Here is a 22,441-nt window from a genome sequence, read left to right on the forward strand (position 1 = left end):
TGCTAGAGGACCTCCTGGAAGTCCCAGAAGTTGTATAATGTTAGCTCTTGCCTCTTAAACTTCCTTTAAAAAAAGTTTTAAGTTGTATGATTAAAAATGTATTGCCTTCTTTGCTGATCAGCTTTCATTCGTGTGATGTAATTTCACTGGTTTTCCAGTCATCAGAGTCTTAAGGCTAAACAGGACCTGAATTTGTAATGTGAAAAAGCAAGTAGGAGAAACATACCTTTCAAACCGTCCTTATACATCACAATGAAAAAGAGGGTGAGGGAAAGGCACAACCGAATTTAAAAAGCAAACTTTGCAAGTTACTTTTGCTACCTTATAATGGATGTTCTTTTAGCTAAATAAAATCTTTTGGCTAACCACTGCAGTTCTCTCTTACTCTTTCAGTGTCTAGTTATGCTGAGATATTGGGAGATGAGCACTTAAGGGTATCTCTTATATTTCAGTATCTAAAGAATCTGCCTTTGTGGTTGCTAGTATAATGGAAGTGTTGAGCCATTTGTTTTCAAGTTTAATGCAGATACTATGTTTGTGGAAAAAGCTACATAACCTACCTGTGAACCATGTTTTTATGCCCTATCATCTTTTTTTAATTTTTTGGAGGTCATGAAACGCGTACGCACAGAACAGATTCAGATGGCAGTGTCCTGCTACCTCAAGCGCCGTCAGTACGTGGACTCGGAAGGTCCCCTAAAACAAGGGCTGAGGCTGTGTCAGACTGCTGAAGAGATGGCAGCTAATCTCACAGGTAAATTTTCCATGGATACTTATGGGAGGAGAAATGGAAAATACCAAGTTTCTACATAGTAACTTTTATTTTCAAAGGGAAATTTTCAAATACTAAACTGGGAGGAGTTACAAACAGTAGTGGGGAAAATAAAATGTAAAGGGGCCTAATCCAGAAACATGGTCAGAAGAAGAAAAAGATTAACGATAGAGAAGAAGTAAGCTAATTAATGTGGGCAAATATTCTGAAATACTCATTTACGCTCTGTGGGAAGGAGAAACCTGGTGAGTACTGATGGCAAAAAAAAACCTAAGGGTAAAATTGGGTATGAATAGGAAAAGCCCGTACAACTTTGTGTTGCAGAAGCACAGAATCATATGAAATAAAAATAACAGGAACTGTTTCTTTCTCTGGCTAGTAGTTGTCATGTAGTTTTGAAAGACCCTTCCACATCCCTCAAAAGAACCCTGTAATGGCTGGAATGGAAAGTGTGTACATGCACTCTCTCTCCCTTTCCCTTCTAAGAGCTCCTGGATCTCTGCTACACTGTCTGCTCCACCCACAACATATCCCCCTCTGGCCCAGGAACATGTTTGTTTTTCAAACCATGTCTATGGCACTCTTCACTATAGAACCTGAAGGGGAGGGACACAACTGTCCACAAATATTGCAAGAATGTAAATACCAAAGGGTGGGGTGGGGGTTATAATGAGGGATGAAACTCGTTCAAAGGTAAAAGGAAATATAGGCTTAATGTTTGGTGGGAGGAGGAAGAGCTTCTGTCAGTGAGATCTCAGCCTGTGGCAGCCTCCTGAGGGGAGTGGTACACACTCTGTTTCTTGTGACACATACATCTTGCCTAGATAAAATACTAGTTACTGTACAATTCTGCATTGGCAGGGAGATGGACTAGAAGATGATAAAATAGATCTTTTCCATTTCTAGAATAGACCCACCACAATACCGAAGCAGAGTGTAGCATGCTATGGGTAAATGGAAGGTTGAACTCTTTATAGATCTAAGATAAATGATAATTGGTGCTTGTTTACGGCTTTTCATCTTCAAACCATTTTCAGTCAATAGCTGTAGCAGGGTTATAGTGGATCACAAATTGAATATGAGTCAGCAATGTGATGCAGTTGTAAAAATGGCTAATATGATTCTGGGTATATTAACAGGAGTGTTGTATGTAAGATACAGGGGGTTATTGTCCCGCTCTGCTCAGCACTGGTAAGGCCTCAGCTGGTGTACTGTGTCCAGTTCTGGGTGCCACATTTTAGGAAAGATGTGGAGAAAATCCAGAAGAGAGCAACAAAATGATAAAAGATTTTGAAATTCTGACCTATGAGGAAAGATTAAAAAACGTGGTCATATTTAGTATTGAGAAAAGAAGACCGAGGATTGATAAGTCTTCAATTATGTTAAGGGCTGTTAAAAGAGGTTGGTGATTAATTGTTCTCCATGGCTGCTGAAGATAGGACAAGAAGTAATGCGCTTAATCTGCAGCAAGGGAGATTTCGGTTAGATGTTAGGAAAAACTTTATAACTATAAGGATAGATAAATTCTGGAATAGGCTTCCAAGGGAGGTTGTAGAATCCTCATCACTGGAGTTTTTTAAGAACAGATTGGACAAACACCTGTCAGGGATGGTCTAGGTTTACTTGATGCTGCCTCAGTACAGGGGGCTGGATTTGATGACATCTCAAGGTCTCTTTCAGTCCTCCATTTCTATGCTTCTATTTAATCTTCACAACAAACCTGTGAAGTATTCTCATTTTAAACAGGATGCAACTGAAGTAAAAAGATGAAGTGATTTTGCTGAAGGCTTCAGTGGGGAAGAGGGAGGCAGTGTAATAATGAGATTAGGACTCAGGAGCCATAATCTCAGTGACATAAAGTATGACAGTAGATGCTGGTGGGATTATGTTGGTGTATGCAAATCTTACTATTTTGCATACAAATAAAAACCTAATTTAGATAAGAGAGTATGAATACCTGTATATTTTTAACTGACCACCAAACACGGTAAATACATTTATATTTATTAGTAGCACCTTAGAGACTAACCAATTTATTTGAGCATGAGCTTTCGTGAGCTACAGCTCACTTCATCAGATGTATGCCGTGGAAACTGCAGCAGACTTTATATATACACAGAGAATATGAAAAAATACCTCCTCCCACCCCATTGTCCAGCTGGTAATAGCTTATCTAAAGTGATCATCAGGTGGGCCATTTCCAGCACAAATCCAGGTTTTCTCACCCTCCACCCCCCCACACACAAATTCACTCTCCTGCTGGTGATAGCCCATCCAAAGTGACAACTCTTTACACAATGTGCATGATAATAAAGTTGGGCCATTTCCTGCACAAATCCAGGTTCTCTCACCCCCTCACCCCCCTCCCAAAAACCACACACACAAACTCACTATCCTGCTGGTAATAGCTCATCCAAAGTGACCAATCTCCCTACAATGTGCATAATTAAGGTGGGCCATTTCCAGCACAAATCCAGGTTTTCTCACATCCCCCCCACCCCCATACACACACAAACTCACTCTCCTGCTGGTAATAGCTCATCCAAACTGACCACTCTCCAAGTTTAAATCCAAGTTAAACCAGAACATCTGGGGGGGGGGGGGGTAGGAAAAAACAAGAGGAAATAGGCTACCTTGCATAATGACTTAGCCACTCCCAGTCTCTATTTAAGCCTAAATTAATAGTATCCAATTTGCAAATGAATTCCAATTCAGCAGTTTCTCGCTGGAGTCTGGAACTTCAAATCCAGACTCCAGCGAGAAACTGCTGAATTGGAATTCATTTGCAAATTGGATACTATTAATTTAGGCTATTTCCTCTTGTTTTTTCCTACCCCCCCCCCCTCCAGATGTTCTGGTTTAACTTGGATTTAAACTTGGAGAGTGGTCAGTTTGGATGAGCTATTACCAGCAGGAGAGTGAGTTTGTGTGTGTATGGGGGTGGGGGGGGATGTGAGAAAACCTGGATTTGTGCTGAAATGGCCCACCTTAATTATGCACATTGTAGGGAGAATGGTCACTTTGGATGAGCTATTACCAGCAGGATAGTGAGTTTGTGTGTGTGGTTTTTGGGAGGGGGGTGAGGGGGTGAGAGAACCTGGATTTGTGCAGGAAATGGCCCAACTTTATTATCATGCACATTGTGTAAAGAGTTGTCACTTTGGATGGGCTATCACCAGCAGGAGAGTGAATTTGTGTGGGGGGGTGGAGGGTGAGAAAACCTGGATTTGTGCTAGAAATGGCCCACCTGATGATCACTTTAGATAAGCTATTACCAGCTGGACAATGGGGTGGGAGGAGGTATTTTTTCATATTCTCTGTGTATATATAAAGTCTGCTGCAGTTTCCACGGCATACATCTGATGAAGTGAGCTGTAGCTCACGAAAGCTCATGCTCAAATAAATTGGTTAGTCTCTAAGGTGCCACAAGTACTCCTTTTCTTTTTGCGAATACAGACTAACACGGCTGTTACTCTGAAACCTATATTTATTAGTGTGTATCCTCCTGCCAGTTCAAGGATTTTGTTGCTGGTGATCCAGAACGCAGTCATCAGTTTTCATTAGATCCCAAACTCTGGGCTGTCAGCGGTCATCTGTTGAGGTGGTCACTATTAGTTCATTTCAGACATGTTCAGTGGGAGCACAATGTGCATAAGTTACAATTCTCCAGGTGAGAGTGAACCTCTGGAAAGTTCTTTCTTCGTGACTTCAAACAAATATATAAATGGAAACTGGGCTGATCCAGACTATGGAGGTTGGATGGTCTTCCTGCAACATATCCTGACAATGGAGGTTGCCTTGATCTTGAAGACTGATAACTAGACTACAATAGAAAAGCCTCTTGGAATGACTATTTTCATCACTTTTCCTAAAAATCTCCTGCTGACTCCCTAACAAAACCCACCCTTGCTTTTCCTCTAGTTTTCGCCATATTGTTTTCTAAACAACAATCTTTTCATTTAATTCTCTGGGTCATTTACATACTATTCTTGCCTGTCTCCTGTACTGTAGTTTCTGCTCTTTTAGATTTATTTCATACTCTATATTTGATTTATACACTTTTTCTTTTCTTTCCTATACTGGCACTTACTTTTTCCTTCTTCCTTCAGAATTGCTTTACCTCAGCCCATCCCAAATGTTTGATATTGTCACTATATCTCTCTAGCTATTTGCCTGTTTTAGGGCATACACACTGGGGAGCATAACTTCGTCCCAGCTCATCTTCTGCCCTTTATGGGACTAGAAGCATATTGCACCAAGTGAACCTGCAGTAGGGTTTTCTAATACAGGTATATACACATATACCTGTGGGTGAGGTAAATTGATAACTTTCTAACAGACAAAAAAGAAGTGAGAGTAGCCATACTGTGTGTATCAGCTGAAGAGAACACTTTCGTTAGCCAAAATAGAAAATTACAAGGGAGATCATCATTTCAGATAGGATAGTTCCTTTCAATCTATTAGTGGGTCACGTAACTGGCTCCATTTACAGAAACTGAAATCAGGGAACAGATGTTATCAATCGATGCACTCATGGCCAATGGAGAGGGTGGGGCGGAAAACTGTCCATGGTAGAACTGAAATAAATGTGTATATGTAGGCCCAAAATCTTTCTATTTCTTTCAGAAGGAAAATACACCTGAAAACAGCTCTCCCTGCTCCAGAGAAATTTTTAGGGAGTGATTGCGTTCTTGATTCCTGTGTAGAATGTCAGGAAGGGGAAGAACTAGAATTCTAACTGCTTATAATTGGCTCATATGTAGTATCTGTTTACTGTTTGCATGATGGCAATGAGCATCAGAGGCATTGTTGAGAGAGCAAATCACAACAACATAACTGCCCGATTAGCCGAGTTAACTACTCAAAGGTAACACCCTTCTGTCTTACATGTAAGGTTATTTTCTTGGTTTGAAAAGTAAGTCAGTTACACAGGGCTAAGGGGAGATTTAGTGATACTCAGTAGAATGCACCTGTGTGGTATAGGCAGAGTGACAGATCACTCCCATTGCCTACGGGAATGTCAAAATCAGGACTTATTGCCAAGGGTAGTGCTGGGGAAACTGGAACATTCTAAAGAGCTGACGCTAACTCTTTTCTTTAACCCTGTAAAGAGATTTTATTAGAGAATGGCCATATTTGCGTACATGGTTGAGTCGCATAAAAGGCAAGCTCTTGTAATTGGGTCTGCTACTGTTTGGGCTGTTCAGATGACTGATGCAGCTGACTTTGTAAACTGTTGTGCAATGCTTTTTTAGGTTAATGTGAGCAAAGTTTGTATATTACAGTTCTAATAGAGAATGTTGACTTTTTTGAGCCATAAGTCCAAGCACTAACAGAGCATCTGAACTGTAGGCATTAAGTGATCCTAATAACTTTGTCTTTTAGAAATAGAAAAACATATTTGAAGTCATTCAATAAATATATACTTTTTTTTTCCTTTTTACATCGCCTCTAAGATTTTATGCACCACAGTATGCCTCTCAGTCCCTTACTGTTTGCTTCTGCATGGAATTCCTACCAATTCTGAATTTCCAAAGTAGCTGGGTTATGGGAAAACAATCTTCCAACAGGGTTTAGACGTGCATATTTAGGAAATAGGGGATTTGGGAGGGGTGGGATATTGTTATTCATGTAACTTCACTAGTACTGGGTTTGTTCGCAGTGGGGGCTGCAGTTTTGCACCTACCTTTATGCTCCTGCGGCTGAATTGAGCTCAGCCCTGGGAACTTGTAAACATGACCACTGCATTTCCCTAACTCGATGGAAGATATGCCTACTTGTTATAAAGGAGGGGTGAGGGTAATGCTAGGGTATATGTGAATCTTGGCTCAACGCTATCTCCATTTCTTTCCAGTGCAACACAACAGGGGTAAGCTGGAGACTGGCCTTTCTCTCTTCAGCATGTGGAAACTGGCAACTTTGTTTATAGGCTTCCAGGCCTGTAATAGCTGAGTCTTATGAACGCGAGAGAGCAAGAGGGGAACCAGGATGAAGATTAGGAATAAAGAGACCGAAGAAGAAATTGTGGGGGTTGGATTGAAGACAGATGGGAAGAAGGAGAGGATGTAGGAGAGTATAAACATGGATAAAAGAAGGGGAGTAAAGGAAAGAGGGAATGATAACATTAATAAGAAGAGAGAAAAAGTATAGTAAAAAGAAAAAAACAGGTGAGAAGGAAGAGCAAAAGAATCAAGACATTATTAAAAAATTTTAAATTTACATTTTGACATTCAAAATTTAATAGTATACAGATGTAGTCTGCTTAGAGTAGGGGTGGGCAAACTTTTTGGGCAGAGGGCCACATCTGGGTGGGGAAAGTGTATGCAGGGCAGGGGGTTGGGGTGTGGGAGGGAGTGCAGGGTGTGGGAGGGGGTGTGGTGTGTAGGAATGGGCTCAGGGCAAGGGACTGAGGTAGAGGAGGGGTGCGGGGTGTATGGGGGGCTCAGGGAAGGGGGTTGGAGTGCAGGAGGGGTGCAGAGTGCAGGAGATGGCTCAGGGCAGGGGTACAGGAGGGGTGTGGGGTGCAGCAGGGGGGTCAGGGCAGGAGGTTGGGGTGCAGGATGGGTGTGAGGTGCAGGCAGGGAGTTGAGAGGTGGGGTGCAGGAGGGATAAGGGGTGTGGCAGGGGGCTCAGGGCAGGGGTCTGGGGTGCAGGAGGGGTGCGTGGTGCGGCAGGGAGCTCAGGGCAGGGAGTTGGGGTGCAGGAGGGGTGCGAGGTGCAGGCAAGGGTTTTAGGGCAGGGAGTTGGGGGACAGGGTGCAGGAGGGCTTTGGGCTGGTGCCGCTTACCTAAAGCGGCTTGGGGTGGCAGTGCTGCGCACCGGGGCCAGGGCAAGCTCCCTGCCTGCCTGCCTGCCTGCCCTGGCCCCACGCCACGCCGCTCCAGGAAGTGGCCGGAACCACATCCCTGCGCGGCCCCTGGGGGGGCATAGGGCTCCGCGCACTGCCCTTGCCACGCCTCCAGGTACCTCCCCTGAAACTCCCATTGGCCACGGTTCCCCGTTCCTGGTCAATGGGAGCTGCGGGGGGCGGGGCCTGGAGGCAAGGGCAACACACGGAGCCTTCTGTCCCCCCAGGGACGTGGTGCCAGCCGCTTCTGAGAGCGGCGTGGGGCCTGCGGCACCACAGGGGGCAATCCCGTGAGCCGGATCCAAAGCCCTGAGGGGCCGGATCCGGCCTGCGGGCCGTAGTTTGCCCACCCCTGGCTTAGAATCTCAGAGACCTGTGTATAGGTGTAGGAAGTGGAAGATTTTGGTTTTCCTTCCTCTGATGGGGATCCCTTCTTTGAACACGTCAGAGCTATCTTTACCAGAGTTAATATTGATCTTTCTGAAAAACAATGTAATACCTATTTTTTTGGCCATGGCGTGTATTTGTCAAAACAAAACTCCATTGGAAAGGTAGTCACAAGCACCACTACAAGGTCTTTTTCTTCCCTACTGCAAATTACTCCGTATTTTGTATCATGTAGGCTGGTAAAAAGATACTGCACAGATCAGTTGGTGGATACAGCTTTGCTATAGCATGTGTATGTGGGGCCAGGGCAGGGGGTTGGGGTGTGGGAGGGAGTGCGGAGTGTGGGATGGGGTGTGGTGTGCAGGAACGGGCTCAGGGCAAGGGATTGGGGCAGAGGAGGGTGTGGGGTGTATGAAGGGGGTTGGAGTGCAGGAGGGGTGCAGAGTGCAGGAGGTGGCTCAGGGCAGGGGTGCAGGAGGGGTGCAGAGTGCAGGAGGTGGCTCAGGGCAGGGGTGCAGGAGGGGTGCGGACTGTGGGAGGGAGCTCAGGGCAGGGGGTTAGGGTGCAGGAGGGGTGTGGGGTGCATCAGGGGGCTCAGGGCAGGAGGTTGGGGTGCAGGTTGCTGCAGGGGGCTCTGGGCAGGGAGTCAGGGAAACATGAGAGCATAAGGATACGTTTTGATAAAAACTAGATGTTTGACGAAGTAAAGGTATGAGTTTGTGAGCATTGATTCTTTAGTGGGATTTCTAGACACTGCTGTAATACAGATAAATTGTGATTGGTAAGCAGTCCCCTATACTCAAGAAATTTGATAATCTGATTTAATATCCTCAATTGTAGAACTCAGATTCTCTGGAAATTCCTCACTTCGTGTGATAGATTCATTTGAGAGAGAAACACAAGTTTGCTTCAATAAGAATGATTTATTTTAGCACACACAGAGTTGTAGGACTGTGCTGAATTATCTAGTAGCAATCTAAAGGGATCTGTAACAATGTTTTGAGACAGAGAACTTTGTGCTTTATTTGAAAATTAAACAGTGGGTAAGTAACTATTGTTTCTTGTCAAGCTTTCAACCTTTGTCCTTTTCCATTTTCCCTAGTTTATGTAATTTTGGATTAATAGTTTGTCAAATGCCCCATGAGACCGTATCTAATGCTTTGGATTACATGGCCCACATTCATCCTGAAATGTTGTCTCTTTGGTTGCATTTTGTTTAGTTTTGTGCTATGAATTTTGACACTTTGAAATACAAACACCCTTGGATTCTAATTTTTTTTTTTATTCCCTCAGTCCAATCTGAATCTGGTTGTGCCAACGTAGTGTCTGCTGCTCCCTGCATGGCAGAGCCACAGCAATATGAAGTACAGTTTGGACGATTACGCAGTTTTCTCACAGGTAAGCAGCTGCAGGAGGAGGATAGCAGATTCTGGACAGGCAGTATACATTTTTAATTTTGTATAGCATACAGTGTTCGCTCAAAGTCTTTAAAATTTTTTTTTGAATGGGTGACTTTGTGTCAAGAGACCTAAATCTGAAGTCCTGTAGCTTTAGTGAGTAAAGGAACTCGACCGCTTACCTTTAAAAACAAGTAAAACAAATTAACATTTAAGATTACTGCAACTGAAAGATTAGAGAGAGAAATATTTATCTTTTTCAGTATGTTTACTCTGTGCATTTGACAGCACTTTGAGCATAGTCAGTTTTGCTGTTTCCCTTCTCAGTCGGTCAGTTTACCCTCATGTTTGTGTGGATCTTCCATGCAGCAACAGGAGAGCGGGAGAGGTGTATTATTTTTTTAAGAAATCAAAAAAGGAAAGTGTGATTGTAAAATCACTAAAATTGACAGATCATTTTAGAGGGAGATGTAGTACTATTCTATTTCTGTTCTCTTTAGCTTTTCAGACATTGTGGTATCTGACTGCCTGAAGCTATTTTTAACTCACGTTTTGATTGCCTAGATCTTCAGGGGAACTGTGTTCCTTTAAATTTACCTGAGCATTGCTCCAAAGTTTTTAGGATGAGAGGATGTGGGGAGGAAACCAACAACGTTATCACTGTGTGCCCCCAAAAAGAAGGAAAAATTGATCTTTCTAGAAACGAAAAGACCGTTGGGGGGTAGGTGGCAGTAAAAAATGGGGGGGGGGGTAAGGTGGCAGTAAAAAATGGGAGGAGCTTCCAGGGAAAGGAGTACAGAAGAGGCCAATCAAAGTGTTGTGTGTGACTGCCACCCTTCATGGCTGTAGGGAGAGCTCTATTGATTCCAGTTATATTTAAGTTAGGATTAATATTCCTGCTGGAGTTGAGGAGGGTTAGTTGGGAAGATTTCCCATCATGGTATATAATGTAGCTGGTCTGTAGACTTATCGTGACCATCAATAATGCAATGGTACCAAACTACTGTATGCTTTTATGATTTGGCGGGTGGAGATAGTATTGAAAAGTGTGGACATTCTTTTCAGGATTGCAGGTAAACCTCATGTATTAGACACGGGGAGCAGTTTTCTTAGCATCTTCTCTTTGAGGCTCACAGGTGCCCTTTAAGACCGCCTTCAAGGCTCCAACTGTCAGCTGCTTTCCCCTTTTCTAACCCCTTCTGTTTTGGTTTTGATCTTACCTGCTTGATCCACTTCTGACTTGAACTTTAACCTACTTTCGTATCTGCATCCGTGATGTGTAACCTGCAGCCAGGCAGCCAAATGGAGCCCACCAAGGGCTTGCTGCCTGCCATCTTTGTCTCCACTGGCACTGAAAAGCTGCTGTTGCACATTTCTCAGCAGTGCATTCCTGCAGGGCTCCTGCAGTTCCCATTCTCTCCCACCTTCATTCCTGCCAAATGGTAGCCTCTTCTTCAGTGAGGTCCTGCTCCTCTCAGCAGTTCTGAGGGATGGGAATGGAACAGAGCACCATCTGGCAGCTTGGGAGTTCAGTGTGTGCAAAGCACTAATTGGTTGTCCATGACCTGGGAGAGAAGGGAGAAAGAATGCAGAGGGGGGAGAGGCTTACAAAAGGAGACAGAGAGAGAGGTAAAATGGCAGGATGGAAAGGAAAACGTGTTGGAAGAATACTTAGGTTCTTTTCCATTGTCTTTTCTCATTGATTTGAAAGGAAAAAGAGAAAATGATTTATGGAAAGATAAGAGGCAGAGAGAAATGAGAATAAAGAAATAAAAAGGGATGAAAAAGACCCGCCTTTAAGGCTTTTAAAATATATTTTGTTCCAGTCATCTGAATGCATCATACTCAAATGTTGAGGCTTGAGCTGCTGGTAAATTGCTGTTGTGGCCCTGTATGCTGCCAAGGCTTTTGTGGCACTGCTTGGCATGCTACAGCTCCCTGCAGCCAGTTGAACCCGGGAGAAAAAACAGCCCCAAGCAGCTGGCTTAAAAGGGGTGGAGTTGTTACACAGATATAGTCTTGTCAAAGTACGGTGCATCCCCATCAGGTGTACATGACACTGTGTTCTAGAAATTACTATTGGGATTTGTTTTGGCTAACGAGAGAGAGAACAGGGACAGAAATAAAACTGTGGAGCACAGCGTGTTGCAGTACGTTTTCAAAATAAACTGTGAGGATGTTCCTCTTCCTTCATTTGCGAATCAATTCCATGCATTTAAAAAAAACCAAACTCAAGTTATACTGAAGTTGGGAAAACCACTCAGTACAGGCCCCAATAAAGGAGGTAAATAATTCTTTGTTAAACATCACAGAGGTCTGGTGTACAAATATGTTTTTTAACGTATCCTAATCTTAAAGTGCAATTATTTCAGTACATAGAGCATTTAAAATAGGAAAATTTTCTTCTAAATTCATAAAAGAAATTCCAGCTGTCATGTTGCTTATGGTGTGTATTTTAATAAATTGGCCTTAATTGAAAGGGCTCTTAGTAACAGAAGTAAGCTATTTCAAAATGAATTCTATGTTGACAGTCTCCCTCTTGCTGAGCTGAAAATGTATTTTAAATCAGAGATGGAATAGATTCCCTGTACCCCCTTTAGGGACACCAAGTATTTATTTAAAAAAACCAACAGAAGGCTAGACATTTGTCTTCTTACGCCATTGAAGGCAGCTTGAATAAATTGTCTTGATTTATATTCCTAGCAGAAAATAGATTGAGAGAAACCGTAATGCTTGTTGTTGTGTTTTGATTTAGATTCAGATTCCCAGCACAGCCATGAAGTGATGCCTCTTCTGTATCCCCTTTTCGTCTACCTCCATCTTAACATGGTCCAAAATGGCCTAAAGAGCACAGTGGACAGTTTCTATAGTCGCTTCCATGGGATGTTCTTGCAGAATGCCAGCCAGAAGGATATCATTGAGCAGTTGCAGACTACTCTGACAATTCAAGACATCCTGTCCAACTTCAAGCTCCGGGCATTTCTGGACAACAAGTATGTTATCCGCCTTCAAGAAGACAGCTACAACTACCTTCTCCGCTACCTCCAAAGTGACAACAATAATGCTCTTTGCAAGGTTCTCACCTTGCACATTCACCTGGATGTGCAGCCTGCCAAGAGGACGGACTACCAGCTATATGCCAGTGGCAGCTCCTCACGCAACGAGAGCAATGGCCTGGAAACGACAGACATGCCCGCTTCCATACTGCAGAATGAAGCAGCGCTGGATTTACTTCAGGACAGCATTAAACGAGTCAAGGACGGGCCTCCTTCACTAACCACCATATGTTTCTATGCCTTCTATAACACAGAGCAGTTGCTGAACACAGCAGAGATCTCGCCGGATAGCAAGCTGCTTGCTGCTGGGTTTGATAATTCTTGTGTAAAGCTGTGGAGCTTGCGATCCAGGAAGTTAAAATCTGAGCCTCATCTTGTAGACGTGTCCAGAATCCGTCTGGCTTGTGACATCGTGGATGAGGAGGTCTGAATATCCTTATTTTTCACCCTATACATTTTGGAATGTGTGAAGACTATTTATATTAGAAAGGCTAAAAGAAATGTTTTCTAATTTGAGTGTGGGAATAGGGCTTCATGGAACAGGGGAGAGGAACTGTGAGGGTACTGAAAAGCTGAATGACCTTGAATCTGCTCCACCCCAGTATGAAAGTCTTTTATGAGCTACTGCCATCCCTCTCTTCTCCTGCACCAGCCCTTAATGCAGAGAGCTGTGGGAGGATTTTATGTGGACAAGCTCAGGCAGCAGCCTGCCAGTCCTAGCTGCTTTTTTCCTGCTCCCTCTGTACTTGGCTCAGCCACTAGAACACATGCAACCTGGCACCATTGAACCGCTAGTGGAGGCCCAACCCCCAGAAGCATGTAGCCTGCGAGTGAGGCTGGAGGGATACCAGGAGCGAATAACAGTGAATAAGACAATACAAAGCAAAATTAACAGGGAAAACAAGACAAGAAAGGGGAAAAGGAGCAGACAGAAGAGGGTAGGAGATAGAAAATGGACAGAAAAAGAAGAGAGCAGAAGGGGTCTGGGCCTGGTGTGAGGAGTCATGGAAGTGGGAGCCATGCCCGTTTCTCAAACTGTCTCAAGGGAGGCTCCAAAAAGGTTGAGAACCTGTGATTTAACAGATGAGCGGGTAAATGGTTAGTCTAGAGAAAGTATGCAGAACTGTCTATATTAAGGAAACTGCATTGTAGAAATGTAAGAGACTTGCTAGTCTATCTTTGTAATGTTTGAGAGGAGAATGATGCGTATCTCTTTGCATACTTGGCCTTCCCCCCAAGGCGTTGCTAGACGGCATCATCTAGTTTATTCCACATCTCTTTTAGTTAGTGCCAATTGCCCCATTTCTGCCCTCCCATTGCAGCCACCCATGTGGCACCTTGCATCTGATTAGGAGATCAGGACTTGTGACTCTGACTTTCTTTAATCATCCTTCAAAGCAAGGTGTCCTTCATTCTTGTGCTCAGCAGCTTCCTGTGAGAACATCCTCTCGCTACTGCTTTGCTATTTTGTGTTGCTCTTTAAAGAAAACCCAGTAGCATCTAGATAGTGAGGGACTGTTTACTTTGACATAGTAAAGAGAACTCAGAGCCCTAATTATGAGGAGGGATTGTTTTGTTTGTCATCTTGGGGCAGACTTCCAGGCTTAGTAGCAATGTGGCTCAGTACTCAGTATGACTTGAGTTAACCCGTTCAGGTGGGTGTACAAATTGGTAGCTTAGGCTATCCCAAGATCAGGCTGTGAACTACCTTCATCATAAGGTTCTGGGAGTCCATAGGACTTGTCACTTTGAATCAGTGCTCTGACAAATATGCAGATCACCTCAGATTGCCTTTTGGCTTCAGGCTGCCCTATGGTATATAAATTCCCCTGTTTACGTATCTAACTTCTGAATAGCAAAACACTGCCAATGTATTTGGAGTGTATATTGCTTCTTGCTAGCAAGTGTTTACATACCATTACATGTATTCTGAAATGGCTTTGGAAGTCTGCGTGCAAATGGCTCTTGCTGATTATTTAACATTTGTGTCTATTGTAATATTTTTATGCAAATTTAAAACAATATCTTGTCAAAAATTAGCACACGTCCAAGCAATTTCTGCCCCACCACCTTCACCCACTGACCAAAAAACCCCCAACCATCCTGACAGCAGGACCAAATTTTAGGAAAAACCTGGACGAACACGCTTCTTGCAACATGTCCTAAGATTGCCAAATTCTGGGCTAGAAAGAGAAAAAATTCCAGAATGGAGAGCCCACTCATGAGAATATGCTGCCACAGGAATCCAGGAGTTCAAACTTGAGAACAGGCATTCAGATACAACTGGGATGGAGGCGCTAAATACCTATATAGGCAGAGCAAGAGCATTCTGGCTGGTCAGAGCTGCCATGATGTGTGATAGTGAAAGGAAAGGCTGTATCTGGGAGAGCTGTTCATGTATAAATGATCAGTGACTGTGGAAAATATACAATACACAGGATAACATAGATTAAAAAGTATCTGGATGCTACAGCAATGAGTGCTTTAGAACAGCCTTTGGTGATGCCTCACTTTGGAGGTACAGGGTTTCTTTATTGTCTTGTTTTTCTTCCCTCACTCAAGATACTTTGGTTTTGGGGAGATTATTGCATTTCCTTAGTGCCTAAAGTAATTTGCCTTCAACTTTGTTTCTAATTTGCAGTAAACTAAATGGCTAAATTCAGTTTCTCATGATGTAAAATTGTAAGATTGCACCAGTGTTCAATAGATCGTTTGCTGTTACTGCACTGGTGGTACACTATCAGGTTTTTTATACATCTCTATGTATGAACAAAAAGAGACATTCGGTTATTAAAATAATTCCCATAGCATGAGTGTTACAGAAGTGCAATTGCTTCTATTTGGCACAATGCCCTAAAATTATTAGGGTCAAAAGGCTTTTCGCAGGTCTAATTTACGTGGCTGAAAAGCAAGTTCCTTATTCAGTGTAATGCCCCAACATGCTGGTGATGTCTCATCTCTGAAGAGTACTGGAGGCTTCAGCCTGCCCTTTGGGGTAAGGCAAGTCCATTGTCTTTATAATCACATGTGTGATAGGCTTTATATTAATATTCTCTCATTTAGCTGTATACTCTCAGTCCAGTGTAATATGTGATTTTGCACCTGGGCAAATAGCCTCCTAATTGCCCTCTTTGCAATGTTGTCATGTAAGTGTCTAGGACTATATACATGAACAGCAAAAAATACTGCTTTTTGTTCCAAGCTGTAGGAGTGGTTGCTCCTAAACTCTGATGTGAAGTCAGACTCAGCTCTGCTTAAATTCTGCTCTGAAGATACTGAGTGGTAGGGGGCCTATGAGTGGAGGAGAGGGGTTAACGGCCACTAGGTACCAGGCAGGAGGAATACTGGAGGAAGCAGCCTGAAGACTGTCCTGCAGAGTCTCTTTTCTAGCAGAGGGTAGGGGCTCTTCAAAGCAAGCGTCTTCCCCTGCTGTGCAGCTGTATGCAGGAATGGGGCTTCCCTCTTGAACACCTTAGGAGCTCTGCAGGACAAGAGAGATATTGTAGGTTTCCAAGATTATCTGCTGGTGGAGGGATGGGGGTGGAAGAATGAAATGCTGCCTGGCCCCAACATTGTTCCCATTAAAGATCTTGAGGCCTGGCTCACTTTCTAAGTGCTGCTGGGCACAAGGGTATAGGGCTGGGTTTGGCCCTTTTTCCCAACATGTGACTGTGATGGAAGGGTTTGAGGATGAAATGTTTGTCATTTAAAAAAGAATAACTTCAGGGATTTTATATAAATGTTCCCAAAATTAATAAAAACAGACTGGCTCTAGGGACAATACTAAAAATAAAAAATTGCCCTTTGGGAGAAAATAGTTCTTTACTATTTGTGTGTGCGCACGTGCGTATGCATGCTCATATTTACACACACACAAAATCACCTCCTATTAGTTTCAGGCAATATACCACAGCCTTAATTGTTTTCTCCACAAGTGTTGGTTGCTGTTGCCCTCGGTGTGCATGTATGTCTGCAGGGAAACGGAGTCTCTCTCTGCTATTCTACCTGTCCTTCGGCCTGCTTTATGGGTCCTTCTCAAGTACCTGCATCTGCTGCTCATAGTTTTTTCCAAGTAGTGGCAGAGTAAAATTAAATCACCATGATTCTTGTTAGTTTAACTACTGCCCACAGAGATACAAACAGCAGCGGTGAAACTTACCAGAGTTAAATTAATGTCACACAGCAGCTGATGTAAGAGAAAGATTTGAGCATCAGCAAGGGCACATTGAGCTTGCTGTCTGTAGACTCAGGAAGATGACACTGCACTGGTTCACATTTGGAAGGTAACCTTTGCAACCAAAAGGGCTTTAAAAATAAAAACACTTCAGTTCTGTAGAAATCAAGTCCTTTACTTCCCTGGCGAAATTTCCTACTCACCAGTGGGGAGTAGATTTAAAAAAAAAAAAATCTCATACCAGAGATAGACATTTGGAAAGTTCTTTTAATACTTTCTTTTAAAAATTCTTTTTTTCTTTTTCAGACCGTATCATACAAATAATAAAATACAATTTTTAAGGCATGTAGTTGGCTTGGAAAAGGGTAGGGTTTTGCATATTGAAATGTAGAGGAAACAAATTGTTCACGCTGCTCTAACCTGCAGTAGTAACTTCTTTGGAAGGGATGATTGATATTCTCAGTTCTGCTCAGTGCTATACTATATCAAAGAAAAGTGTGTATTATCACATTTCATGTCTGGAGCAGTAATTCTGAAAAATTACTAAAGGAGAAGGAAAAGGAGGACTTGTGGCACCTTAGAGACTAACAAATTTGTTTGAGCATAAGCTTTTGTGAGCGACAGCTCACTTCCTCGGATGCATTCAGTGGAAAATATAGTGGGGAGATTTATATATACAGAGAAGGTGAAACAATGGGTGTTACCATACACACTGTAACCAGAGTGATCAGGTAAGGTGAGCTATTACCAGCGGGGTGGGGGGGACACCTTTTGTAGTGAAAGTGGGCCATTTCCAGCAGTTAACAAGAAAGTCTGAGGAACAGCGGGGGCAGGGGGGAATAAACATGAGGAAATAGCTTTACTTTGTGTAATGATCCATCCACTCCCAGTCTCTATTCAAGCCTAAGTTAATTTTATCCAGTTTGCAAATTAATTCCAATTCAGCAGTCTCTCCTTGGAGTCTGATTTTGAAGTTTTTTTGTTGAAGAATTGCCACTTTTAGGTCTGTAATCGAGTGACCAGAGAGATTGAAGTGAGGAGACTGGATTCCCCCACTCCCACAATTGATGACAGCGCAGGCCTAATTCTGTTACAGTTCTAACTGCTCCAAAGAGTCAAGAGAAGAGCACCAAAAATGATAAAGGGTTTAGAAAACAAGGAAAGGTTGAAAAAACGAGGCATGTTTAGTCTTGAGAAAAGAAGACTGAGGGGTGACCCAATAACAGTCTTCCAATATGTTAAGGACTGTTATACAGAGGACAGTGATCAATTGATCTCCGTGTCCACTGAAGGTAGGACGAGAAGTAATGGGCTTAATCTGCAGCAAGGAGATTTAGGTTCGATACGAGGAAAAACTTCTAACTATAAGGGAAGTTAAGCTCTGGAATAGGCTTCCAGGGGAAAGTTGGAAGCATTAAAAACAAGTTGGACAAACACCTGTCAGAGATGGTTTAGGTTTACTTGGTCCTGCCACAGTGCAGGGGCCGGGACTGAGGACTTCTTGAGGTCCATTCCAGACATAAATTTCTATGATTCTGTGAAATACTCAACTAAAATACAATATGGAGTGTAGAATGTCCTTTGTGTGACACTGGAAACAAAGGAATGGAACTCAGTCCTCAACTAGTGAAAGATTTGTGGTCTGTAAATAACTGGGTGAATTTTTTGAGTACAGAAGAAGGTTACTGGAATGCGAGATTACTTCTGAGCAGAAGAGAAGTGACACGTGCTTGCTGATAGTCTAGAAATCATAATTGATTGGGAGGGCATATAACTAAAATTCTGGATTTATGCATTTTTACTAAAATTGCACTGTAAAATAGGAAACCTCAGTGGGCTCTTATTGGCAACTTTGTCAGGAATCGTAGGTTTGCAACTGATTAACATAATATGCTGCAGATTGCAAGCCCTGACCTTTAATATGGAGATGTGGCTCACTGACAGTGCAGGCTCCAGCAAGCAATGCTCCATTTAGGGCAGAGAAGGCCACTTGGCTAAAAATGGAGCTTTGCATGTAGGAACCAGTAGTCTCTGTGCCACACACCCATAATAGAGATTCAGTTGGCTGTAAACCAGATCATAAAATTCCTGTGGGTGCTGCTTTAATGAAGGAAAGATTTGTGACTTTATTATATTTCTTTTCAGAGTAGCAGCCGTGTTGGTCTGTATCCTCAAAAAGAAAAGGAGTACTTGTGGCACCTTAGAGACTAACAAATTTATTTGAGCATAAGCTTTTGTGAGCTATAGCTCACTTCATCGGATGCATTGGGGAGGAGGAAATGCACAGTAGTATTGCTTATTGCTTGCCCTTCATTTCTTTTAGTCTGCTGCATCTTTTTTCTGCTAGGAGTCTGGGTTTCTTTTATCCAGAGTGACATACATTTCCAATAATAACTACACCAAAGCATCAGGTGCCAAAATCTGTTTCCACACTACTGCCAAGAGCTTAGTAGAGAGTGAGTAGGAAGTTACCAAATGCGTTTAGCAAGTGTGCCAAAGGAGGAGAAATTTGGAAAAGAATACATCTTAAAATAGCCTGTCTTGTCTATTTTAATATAATCTCAGGTCTTATCTACACAGGGCACTCAGGAAAATTAAACCAAATTAAATAAAGATGTGACTTTAGAGTGGATTAACTAAACCACATTAAACTCTTGTGTGGAATTCTTATTCAGAATTGAAGTGGCCTTAACTTGGTTTATGCAGTGTTGTTGTAGCCATGTTGGTCCCCAATAAAGACATTACCTCACGCACCTTGTCTCTTTCATTCGATTTAGTTTAATTCACTTTGGAAGTGGACTAAGGTAAACCAAATTAAAGCCACTTTGATTCTGAATAAGAGCATCCCCCCAGGGTTTTTAGTGTAGTTTAATCCACTTTATAAATTAAATTGGATTAACTTTCCTGAGCGTTTCCATGTAGACAAACCCTGAATTTAAGGTTCCTTCAGAGATGGAAATGGGGGTACGGAAAGTGAAGATAAAACCTTGATAAAACCAAAACCCTTTCAGCATGTCCGCAGAAGATCTAGCATGGAGCAAACATGCTCGAGAAGTGGACATTGCTACGTTACACAGAATGGATATCTGTAACTCTGCCACTAGTTCTCCATTTTTTGGTGGTGGCAAGGGAGAGGATCTTCTGAGATCACTTCAGACCACTCTTCACTTGTTGCTTCTCGTTCAACAAATAAATATCCTCTCTTGTTTTCTCCACTGTCCAGGAGGAAGATGATGACAATGTAGGCACAGAAATGAAGATACTGAGAGGACATTGTGGACCGGTGTATAGCACGAGGTTCCTATCAGACAGTTCGGGACTCTTATCTTGTTCTGAGGACATGTCCATCAGATACTGGGACCTTGGAAGTTTTACAAACACTGTGTTGTACCAAGGGCATGCCTACCCTGTCTGGGATTTGGACATAAGTCCTTGGAGCCTGTACTTTGCCAGTGGTTCCCACGACCGCACAGCAAGACTCTGGTCATTTGATCGGACATACCCACTGCGAATATATGCAGGCCACTTAGCAGATGTGGACTGTGTCAAGTTTCACCCCAATTCCAACTACTTGGCTACGGGATCCACAGACAAAACTGTGCGCTTATGGAGTACTCAACAGGGGAACTCTGTGCGCCTCTTCACAGGTCACCGTGGCCCTGTGCTGGCACTTGCATTTTCTCCCAATGGTAAGTATCTGGCTTCAGCAGGAGAAGACCAGCGGTTAAAGCTGTGGGACTTGGCATCTGGCACTCTTTACAAAGAACTGAGGGGGCACACGGACAATATAACCAGCCTTACTTTTAGTCCCGACAGCAGTTTGATTGCCTCTGCATCAATGGACAATTCTATTCGGGTTTGGGACATTCGGAACACATACTGCAATGCCCCTGCAGATGGTTCTTCCAGTGAACTGGTTGGTGTATATACTGGACAGATGAATAGTGTACTGAGCGTACAGTTTATGGCCTGTAATCTTCTTCTGGTGACTGGAATTGCACAAGAAAATCAGGAACATTAATTTTTTTAGGGAGGTGGGTGGGTGGGTGTATTGAATGCCAGAATCCATTACCAGCTAAGATTAAATTACTGACTGTGAAACACTTTCTTCCTCTCTCCCATTAGCAGACATGTTCAGAATGATGCAAATATTTTCAAATGGCTTTCCCATAAAATGACCTATACCGTTGAACAGAGAGAGAGGAAGAGGGAATGCAGAAAACTTTAACCTAGTCAGATACTGGTAGGGCAAGGGAAGAGGGGAAGAGAAAGCCTGTTGTCCAGTAGCTTGGGACAACCAAAAGCCTAGTCCAGACAAGTGAAATTATCAACTGGACAAGCTGCTGACCTGCACTTAAATATTCTGCATTGACTGAGGGCGTATCCTACCTACTATTAGCGGAGGCGTGAGTGTGCTCACATATGTGTAACTACTGGCCCAGTTGGCTTTTATTTTTTTCTGGTATTGCAGAGGACCAGAATTTAAGACCCTTATATTAAAAGAAAATGGCTATTTACAGTAATGGTCCCAATCACTACAGCTCACAATAGCACTACTGAAGTGTTTTGGATTAATAATGTAAAAAAATTCACCTTTTTAGTAAGGGGAGGGAAATCTGACATCATAACCCATCTCTGCATTATCATTTGGGTTCCATTCCTGGCACTGCCTGTGATATTTTGTAACTGTTCCTGATCCAGGAATTTGGGATTTTCCAAATCTGGTTGCACTGTGTTTTAGAGGTGGAGTGAGTAGGTGAGAGTGGTGATTTGGGGGTGATTAATAACTCACCCCGGCCGTAGAAGAGTGTGAGAGCCTGATGGAACTTAACAGCAGAAATTTGAACTCCTCATAGGAAAGGGCCATGTCTGCGCCTCACCAAAAATATTTCAGCAAATGGAAGTTGGCAATCTTCGGGGGATTGGAGGGGAACACAACGTGAAATGGAAAATAGTATTACTAAATTATTGTGCATACACAGAGGTAGCTTTGCCAGTGTTGGATTTTTCTCAAAATGTTGCAATATCAGTTATATGAACACTTTGTGAAACAAATCGTCAGCATTTAAAATCAGGATCCGAGGAGAAAGCAAGTCCTAATTTGTCATTTGGAGTGAAGATTAAATACTTCTGCTTTCTGGAAAGAGTTATTTTGTATTTTGTTTTCTATTAAAAGCATTTAGTTTAAAAAAAAGCGTAAGTCTCTTTGTGGGAAATTTAGGGTTGCGCTGATTTGTGTGGAAGGTGAAGGCAGGTTCATTGGTTGGGTTACATCTCAATACGCTTTGCAGCAAGGAGTGTTGATGCTTGTTGTTGGTTATGCTGTACTAGTGCCCCATAACAGAACTAACCTTGATGGCAAGTAATGGAGTAGAACTGCCGCTAAAGGAACTCAAGTGTGGGATACCATAATTTTTGTCCTGAGATGTCCTGTCGTACCATCCCCCACAGTTTAAATGACCTGAAACTTAAATGTTTATAATTATTTTACATATTTTTGAGCAGCAAAATAAAGGCATGACCAAAATGTCTTTGGAGAAAATACTGTTACTATTAAAATGCTGATTGTCTCTGATATACACCTATATGTTATGGATCTGTATGAGTGGGATTCCCCCTTTCAGACCAAAAACAATCTGAGGATTGAATGAATGGCTTGTGGAACAGGTAATGGAACATACAGCCCTTCGCTTTTGTCACCATTTCAAATCCAGCTCAGGTTGGTAGTGACCAAAAGTTGTTACAATCTGAAAGTTGTTTGGTGGTCTATGTGAAATTGGTAGGTTGTTTCAGTCTCAGAGTCCCAGA

At 42.7% G+C, this 22,441-nt stretch overlaps 1 protein-coding gene across 1 annotated transcript in view; it reads left to right on the forward strand.

Moving 5' to 3' along the window:
* TAF5L (TATA-box binding protein associated factor 5 like) overlaps positions 1-21,878 on the forward strand; it is a 28,148-nt gene extending 6,270 nt beyond the window's left edge. Inside the window, exons 2-5 of the mRNA XM_073338045.1 lie at positions 610-754; positions 9,300-9,404; positions 12,159-12,883; positions 19,857-21,878. Coding sequence (XP_073194146.1) covers positions 613-754; positions 9,300-9,404; positions 12,159-12,883; positions 19,857-20,654 — 1,770 coding nt within the window. The 5' untranslated portion in view covers positions 610-612 and the 3' untranslated portion in view covers positions 20,655-21,878. The remainder of the gene's footprint in view (positions 1-609; positions 755-9,299; positions 9,405-12,158; positions 12,884-19,856) is intronic.
* The last annotated feature ends 563 nt before the right edge of the window (positions 21,879-22,441 follow it).

This window comes from Lepidochelys kempii, chromosome 3 (genome assembly GCF_965140285.1).
Source record: "Lepidochelys kempii isolate rLepKem1 chromosome 3, rLepKem1.hap1, whole genome shotgun sequence".
NCBI classification, from domain to species: Eukaryota; Metazoa; Chordata; order Testudines; family Cheloniidae; genus Lepidochelys; species Lepidochelys kempii.